Consider the following 9,097-nt stretch of genomic DNA (forward strand, 5'->3'; position numbering starts at 1 on the left):
TGTGTTAGCCAGGATGGTCTCGATCTCCTGACCTCGTGATCCGCCCGTCTCGGCCTCCCAAAGTGCTGGGATTACAGGCTTGAGCCACCGCGCCTGGCTAATTTTTGTATTTTTAGTAGAGACGGGGTTTCACCATGTTGACCAAGCTGGTCTCGAACTGACTTCAGGTGATCCTCCCACCTCGGCCTCCCAAAGTGCTGGAATTATGGGCATGAGCCACCATGCCCAGCCATGTCATTATGTTTAAAATGGGCAGAATTATCTGGCAAAGATAATACATAGTACCATGAATTCGTCTTTTTATTTGAATAAGTTTCAAACCTCAATGTTGAAAAAATAGTGTAATGACCACCTTTCAACTTTTTTCTTTTTTTTTTCCCTTCTGATTCATTTGAAAGTTGCAGACATAATTTCACTTCATGCCTAGATACCTCAGCATGCATCTCCTAGGAAGACATTGGCTGAGGGTCTGTGGGCTTTGAGCAAGGACTCCAGCCTAGGCTGGAGGATCTGTGCTCACAGACCCATGTCCTGCCCCCTTCTGGTACCCAGGTAGGCATAGTGACCATTAAGAAGTAGATGCCAGCCAGGCATAGTGGCTCACGTCTGGAATCCCAGCACTTTGGGAGGCCGAGGTAGGTGGATCAACTGAGGTCAGGAGTTTGAGACCAGCCTGAGCAACATGGTGAAACCCTGTCTCTACTAAAAATACAAAAATTACCTGGACATAGTGGTGGGTGCCTGTAATCTCAGCTACTCGGGAGGCTGAGACAGAAAAATTGCTTGAATCCAGGAGGTAGAGATTGCAGTGAGCTAAGATTATGCCATTGCACTCCAGCCTGGGCAACAAGAGAGAAAATCCATCTCCAAAAAAAAAAAAGTCAATGCCCAAATGTAGAAGTTATGGAACAGTCAATTTGTTACTAAATTAGATGTAGTGTAGCTTTTCACCCAGATTAAAACAAACTTAAAATTTGTATTTCTCAGAAGAAAATTCTACAAATGGTCTGTAAATACATTTATACACCATTTTCAGATGGTGTATATTTTCAGATATAAACAATACCATTATCATACTCGAGAAATTCTAAATTGATACAGTAAGATTATCTAATTTGTTGTTCAAATTCAGATTTCCCAGTTGCTCCAATAATGGCCCTTTTAACTTTTTTTTCCTTGATTCAAGATCCAGTCAAGGATTGTTCATTCCATTTAGTTTAGATTCTAAATCCAAGGCATTTCTATTCTTGTTTGCATTTTTTATGATTTAGACATTTTGAAGAGTCTAGGTTAGTTGTTTCTACAATGTCCTTTGATCTGGTCCCTGTTCTATCATTAGATTCAGATTAAACTCTGATAAGAACATTACCAAGATAATGTTTTGTCCTTTCCATTACTCGTATCAGGAGACAAGTAATATCAGATGTATGCGTTGTTGGAAATGTAAAGTTTATTTGGTTAGGATAGTATCTGTTGGGTACCCTTTTCATTTTCTAATAGGTAAGTTGTCTATGGGGTGATCCTTTGAAACGGTAAATATCCTACTGCTTAAAAACTTTCACCCACTAGTTTCAGCATTCATTGATTTTTGCTGTAATCACCTATTTCATTGATGTTTAAACATTGTGGGCCGGGTGTGGTGGCTCAAGCCTGTAATCCCAGCATTTTGGGAGGCCGAGACGGGCGGATCACGAGGTCAGGAGATCGAGACCATCCTGCCTAACCCGGTGAAACTCCGTCTCTACTAAAAAATACAAAAAACTAGCCGGGCGAGGTGGCGGGTGCCTGTAGTCCCAGCTACTTGGGAGGCTGAGGCAGGAGAATGGCGTAAACCTGGGAGGCAGAGCTTGCAGTGAGCTGAGATCCGGCCACCGCACTCCAGCCTGGGGAACGGAGCAAGACTCCGTCTCAAAAAAAAAAAAAAAATGTATTTTCTTCATTCTATTTTTTCTACATTATCAGCTAGCATTCTTCTGTAGAGAAATGCTTTCATCTATCCCCTCTACTTTCCATCTGCTCACCCCCGCTGCCTTTTTCCAGTAAACTATTTATTGGACACCAGCACCCAGATGAAGGAATAGAAAATTACCAGTGCTCGTCTGGCACAGTGGCTCACGCCTGTAATCCCAGCAATTTGGGAGGCCGAGGTGGGCGGGTCACTTGAGATCAGGAGTTCAAGACCAGCCTTGCCAACATGGTACTACCTTGTCTCCACTAAAAATACAAAAATTAGCCGGGCGTGGTGGTGTGCATCTGTAGTCCCAAGCTACTGAGAAGTCTGAGGTAGGAGAATCACTTGAACCCGGGAGGCAGAGGTTGCAGTGAGCCAAGATCATGCCACTTCACTTCTGGGCAACAAAGTAAGACCTTGTCTCAAAAAAAAAAAAAAAAAGAAAATTAACAGTACCTAACCAGCTTTCCTTATGCCCCTTCCCAATTATGGATTTCCTCTGTAAGATGATCACTATCCTGAATCTAACACTGTAGGTTAGTCTGTTTGTGAACTTTGTGATGGAATCATCCAACATGTATTTTTGTGTTTGATCTCCTTTGTTTAGCTTTGTATTTTGAGGCTTATCCATGTTGCATGTTGCAGTAATTGGTGCACCCTCACTATGTTGCATGTTGCAGTAATTGGTGCACCCTCACTACTTTATAGTATTCTGTTTGACTACTATGATTTATTAATCCATTCTACTATTCGTGGGTATTAGGATTGTTTTCTGTTTGGGGCTATTTGAATGGAACTACTATGAGGAACATTCTTGTATATGTCTTGGTGAACATGTGTACACATTTCTTCTGGGCATATATATGAAAAGCGGGAATTTCTGGGTTACAGATACTGATCAAACAGCTTTCCAAAGTGGTTAGGCCAATTTACAGTTCCCCTTAGCAGTTAAGACATGTCACAGATGCTTTTTTTTTCTCTCATGTGTTACTATCCATTTCTCTCTTCTTTTTGGTGCACAAATTGCCCCAAATTTGACTTGTTGGAATCCCCTTCATATTGGGTCTTCTGGCCTTTTGACATGTCTCCAACATTCCTTGAATACTCACTCCTTTGATTGCTGGCACACGTTCAGCTGAGTTCTAATAAATGTATACACCAAACACTTTTAGAGAAAATACCATTTTTCATTTAAAAAAATGAAATATAATTCACTACCATGAAATTGAAAGTGTACAATTCAGTGAGTTTTAGTATATTCACAAGGTTGTGCGTCCATTACCACTGTCTAATTTCAGAATCATTATTTTTTAATTTTTTAATTTGTTTGAGATGGAGTCTCGCTCTGTTGCCCAGGCTGGAGTGCAGTGGTACCATCTCGGCTCACTGCAACCTCCGCCTATCGGGTTCAAGTGATTTCTCCTGGCTCAGCCTCCTGAGAAGCTGGGATTACAGGCGCACGCCACCACACCCGGCTATTTTTTGTATTTTTAGTGGAGACAGGGTTTCACCATGTTGGTCAGGCTGGTCTCAAACTCTTGACCTCGTGATCTGCCCAGCTCAGCCTCCCAAAGTGCTGGGATTACAGGCATGAGCCACCGTGCGTGGCCTATTTTATTAGTTTTTGAGATGGGATTTCATTACATTGCACGCTACCATGCTCAGCTAATTTTGTATTATTTTTTTATTTATTTTTTGAGGCGGAGTCTCACTCTCTCACCCGGGCTGGAGTACAGTGGCATCATCTCGGCTCACTGCAGCCTCCGCCGCCTGGCGGTTTGAGCCAGGTTTGAGCCACTGTGCCTGGCCTAATTTTTTATTTTTTGTAAAGATGGAGTCTCAAGTTGTTGCCCATACTGGTTTCAAACTCCAGGGCTTAGGCTGTCCTCCTGCCTCAGCCTCCTGCCGTGCTGTGATTACAGATGTGAGCCACCACACCCAGCCTCCATTTGTTTGTTTGTCTATTTCAGACAGGGGTCTCCCTTTGTCACCCAGGCTGGAATGTGGTAGCACGAACGTGGCTCACTGCAGCCTCGACCTCCCGGCTCAAGCAATTCTCTCACCTCAGCCCTGATAGACAGGGTTTTGCCATGTTGCTCAGGCTGGTCTTTAGCTCAAGAGATTCAACCACCTTGGCCTCCCAAAGTGTTGGGATTACAGGTGTGAGCCACTGTGCCTGGCCTCCATTCATTTTTAATTGATGAACTTCTTACAGTTGAGAATCAAGTTGGTGTTAGTAATTTGGTATTAATAATTTGCTGGCCTTATGTTTTTGTTTTTATTTTTACAGTTTTTTTTTTTAAACTATAGTGCTATTTACTTTTATATAAGGAGTAGAGCATTTATCAGTCACTGATTTATATATTTGCTTGAAAATGTATTTGTAGATTTTAAAGTCAATGTCAGGTAAAGCAGAAGGAAAAAGGGAAACTAATTATAAGTGGGAAGTGAGGCATTTAGACTGAAGCTAGGCTTCTGATGGGCTCTCGTTGACTCCAGGATTTCTGTAGGAGCCTGAAGCCAGGCAGATAAATTGTTGCTTGCTTTTTGTTTGTTTATTTCTCCAATTGTTTTAGCTAAATCCATTTCCTAAATATGTTTTATATTAATATGATGTGTCTCAATTAGTGTGTGTGTGTGTTTTTTTTTTTAATACAGACTAACAAAAAAACTTGAAGAAAGGAGAGAAGAGAAAAGAAAAGAGGAAGAACAGGTAAAGTTCATGCAGTTAGCATTGTTTTATCCTCTCATTAACTGAGGTTATGATTGATTATTCTATTCAGTGTGGCAGGCCTAAGGTGACTTCCTAGTTTTAGTTCAGTGTTGCAGCACTATGAAGATAATTCCTATCTGTTTTCTCTAGTAGAGTCATAGGATATATGTTTTTTGTGTTCTTTTCCTAAATTGCTACGAATGCTTTTCGTAAATTGCTACCATGCTTTTTCCCTCTGCAATGATTTTTTTATACTAAGAATAAAGGGACTGGAGCTAAAATTGTTTGGCTTGAGGCAGAACAAAGTTTTAGTTCATTTTTGTGAAAAAATGTGTAGACATTTTGCTGAATTTTTCCTCTCCTGTTAAGCATTCTAGCACATGGTTCATTTTTCTCACCACATGTACCTAACTGTGTAGCATTTCTTTGGAGTTCTAATGTAGGAAGGTTACCATTTCATTCAAGCCAAATACATGACTGCCATCTTGTCCCTGAAGGGTAATATATTTAACCTCATGACTAAAGGCCTGTAATTATGCTTGCCTTCAACTTATGCTGACTACATTATTATCTTAACAGACCACTGGCAATGATTTGTAGATTGATAGACATTTGACCATTAACCATGCCATTAATAAACTCGTCTAGACTTACATTTTATGAAGTTTTATTTTTTTTAACTGCAGTTTTCCTTACATTCAAAATATCTGGGGCAGATTTTCAAGTTGTTTTTGGATCATAAAACTTTTTCTTTAATTCAGAGAGAGATTAAGAAGGAAATTGAGAGGAGAAAAACTGGAAAAGAAATGTTGGATTATAAAAGAAAACAAGAAGAAGAATTAACAAAAAGAATGTTGGAGGAAAGAAACAGAGAAAAGGCAGAAGATAGGGCAGCTCGAGAACGTATAAAACAGCAGATTGCATTGGTAAGTCTTAAGTTTCCAGACATTCATGAAATTGTTTTTCTGTACGCAGTAGCTTTAGATTACTACCAGACTGTGTGCACAAAAATAGTAGTCTTTAGTGACTCATAGACTACCAATGATGAGCTTCCTTTTATTAGAAATTGTAAATGAATTAAAATAGTTAAGATTAAAATTAGAGTTGATTTTTTTCAAAGTGAATTTTATTCATATTTTTTAAATTTATGACTTTTATCAGCATTCAGAAAGCAGCTTTTAAAGATTCCCTAGAAAATAAGCTAAGTGCCTAGTAGTCTTCTCTAGTCACAGGCACACTTTTTGCAACATTCAGAGGATTTAGGCACATCATAAAGCTTACTTTGCAACAATTGCTTTTAGAATTCATCAGCTGCAATACATATTAAAACCATCCCGCCAGGTGTGGCTCATGCCTGTAATCCCAGCACTTTGGGAGGCCGAGGCAGGCTGATCACCTGAGGTCGGGAGTTCAAGACTTGCCTGGCCAACATGCTGAAACCCATCTCTACTAAAAATACAAAAATTAGTCGGGTGTGGTGGTGGGCGCCTGTAATCCCAGCTACTTGGGAGGCTGAGGCAGGAGAATCACTTGAACCCGGGAGGTGGAAATTGCAGTAGGCTGACATCGTGCTATTGCACTCCAGCCTGGGCGACAAAAAGCGAAACTCCATCTCAAAAAAAAAGAAAGAAAACCATCCCTACCTTAATATTTTTTGTTCATTTGGTCAGTCAACAAGTTTTGGTTGAGCATTCATTATTTATTTATTTTTGAAATGGAGTTTTAGTCTTGTTGCTCAGGCTAGAGTGCAATGGCGCAATCTCGGCTCACTGCAACCTCTGCCTCCCGAGTTTAAGCAATTCTCCTGTCTTAGTCTCCCAAGTAGCTGGGATTACAGGCACATGCCAACATGCCTGGCCAATTTTTGTATTTTTAGTAGAGACGGGGTTTCATCACATTGGTCAGGCTGGTCTCGAACTCCTGACTTAAGGCGATCCACCCACCTTGGCCTCCCAAAGTGCTAGAATTACAGGCCCAGCCTTGTTGAGCATTTATTATGTGCCAGACCTCGTTCCAGTCTTGGAGATACAATAGTGAGCAAATTCCTGTCCTTGTGTCCTTAATAGTAATTCTGGTCTCCGACAGTTGATAAAACTAAAAAATAACAGTTCCAGAATGTTGAAGTTCGCATATGGTGTTAAAGAATTTCAGGCAGCAAGGCACAGTAGCTCACAACTGTCATCCCAGAATTTTGGGAGACCGAGGTGGAAGGATTGCTTGAAACCAGGAGTACGAGACCAGCCTGGGCAGCAAAGCGAGACCCCACCTCTACAAGAAAAGAAAAAAATTAGCTGAGTATGGTGGCATGCACCTGTAGTCCCAGCTACTCTGGAAGCTGAGGTGGGAGGATTGCTTGAGCCCAGGTGTTCAGAGGCTGCAGTGAGCTGTGATTGTGCCACTGCACTCCAGCCTTGATGACAGAGCAAGACCCTGTCTCTTAATAAAAAAAAGAATTCCATGCATACTTCTGTTTGGAATTGTGTGAATTGACCATTCTGGCAGTAAAGCTAATTGGTTTTTAATGATGTTTTAAAGGACCGTGCAGAGAGAGCTGCTCGTTTTGCAAAGACAAAGGAAGAAGTAGAGGCTGCCAAAGCTGCTGCCTTGCTAGCCAAACAGGCAGAAATGGAAGTCAAGAGGGAATCTTACGCAAGAGAAAGAAGGTGCTTTATTTCATGCTGAAATATCTCTCCACATAGGGGCTGAGGAGAATGATTATAGGCGGTTTTTAACACTGATGTGTACTGTGGTTATAAGCAGTCAATTCCAGAGGGACATATTGATTCATTTGACAGCTCCCAATTATATCTATCATTTCGTGTTAGTGTACACTAAAAAAGTACTACATAAATAACTTTAAGAGCGGGCCCAATAACTATCTGTTTTCCAAAGACAGAAATGATTTGTAACCAAATGAATATAATGTTTATCTCATATGTATTAGGATTCTTTAGTTGTCAGAATCCCCCATCAGATAGTTTTAAGCAAAAGAGGAGACACGTTGGCTCTGCAGTTCAGAAATCCAAGGGTGAATTTGGTTAGGCGTGGCTGTTCCTAGCGATCTAAAGGATATCATTAAAATTTCTCTCTCTCTTTTTAATTCTTGGTTTCTTCTGTTTTAGCTTCATTCTCAGAGAAACTCTCCATGGTGTCAGGAGAGCCCAGCACCTCCTGGCACTTTCAGAACCTTGAATTCACGATCCCAGACAGAAGAGATTAACCTTTTCTCTCTCATGCTTGTATTGAGAATGAGAATTCCGATTGCCCCTGTTTGGATCATGTGGCCACCTTCAGACCAGTCAGTGTCCACATGTGTGGGCCCTCTGGTTGGAGGAGGTGACATGTCCAACCTTGTGGCGAAGGAGGTGGGGGAAATGTTACTGATAATTATACCAGAATGAATGACACATAGCAGGGTAAGAAGGCAGTTCTGAAAACAAAAATATGTTGAAAAGACAAAAAAAGTTTAGATTTCCAGTACACCTTGCTAGTTGGATTATGGTTAATACTTATTGTCTTCTCTGTGCCTTTTCATATTTCTATATTGGACAGTTAACAAGTAGTATTTTGTAATCAGAAAAATTACTTTTTAAAAATAATTTTCCAAAAATGATGAAGTAATAAATTTAACAAAAGTGTTAAGATTTGTGTGCTAAAAATGACAAAACATTGTTGAAAGATTTAAGACCTAAATACATGGAAAGTATCCTATGTTCATAGATAAGAATACTTAATATTGTTAAGATGATAATCCTCCCCAAACTGATCTATAGAGTCAACATTCCTACCAAAATTCCAGCTGCCTTTTTTCCATAAATTATAAACCTAAAATTCATATGGAAATGCAAGAAACACAGTAGTTAATCTGGAAAATGAAGATGGATGACTCATACTTCCCGATTTTCAAACTTACTACAAAGCTATACAGTGATGTAATGATACAAGATGAACATATGGACCAGTGTAATAGAATGGAGTCTCTAGAAATAAACCCTTACATTTATGAACTGTTTATTTTTGAAAAGGGTACCAAGATTATTGAGTGGGAAAAAAGAATCTTTTCAACAAAAGGTGCTTGGACAACTGAATAGCTACATGCAAAATAATGAATTTGGACCTTTACCTCACACCACGTACAAAATTAACTCAATGGATCATCTACTAAAAAGTAAAACTGTATAAAATATATATTCTTAGAGGAAAAAAGAGGAGTATATTTTTGTGATCTAGGAGTAGCCAATAGATTGTTAGACATGGCAAAAGCACAGGAACAAAATTTAAAAGTAGATAAATCAGACTTCATCAAAATTTAAAACTTTTGTGCTTTGAAGGATATCATCAAGAAACAGCTGACCGGGTGCGGTGGCTCACGCCTGTAATCCCAGCACTTTGGGAGGCCGAGGCGGGCGGATCATGAGGTCAGGAGATCGAGA

General features: G+C 40.1%; 1 protein-coding gene across 1 annotated transcript in view; it reads left to right on the forward strand.

Annotated features, from left to right (window-relative positions):
• UBXN4 (UBX domain protein 4) overlaps positions 1-9,097 on the forward strand; it is a 54,824-nt gene that overhangs the window by 27,632 nt on the left and 18,095 nt on the right. Inside the window, exons 7-9 of the mRNA XM_011937731.1 lie at positions 4,610-4,664; positions 5,426-5,590; positions 7,200-7,327. Coding sequence (XP_011793121.1) covers positions 4,610-4,664; positions 5,426-5,590; positions 7,200-7,327 — 348 coding nt within the window. The remainder of the gene's footprint in view (positions 1-4,609; positions 4,665-5,425; positions 5,591-7,199; positions 7,328-9,097) is intronic.

Source organism: Colobus angolensis, unplaced genomic scaffold (assembly GCF_000951035.1).
Source record: "Colobus angolensis palliatus isolate OR3802 unplaced genomic scaffold, Cang.pa_1.0 Scaffold168, whole genome shotgun sequence".
In the NCBI taxonomy this organism is placed as follows: domain Eukaryota; kingdom Metazoa; phylum Chordata; class Mammalia; order Primates; family Cercopithecidae; genus Colobus; species Colobus angolensis.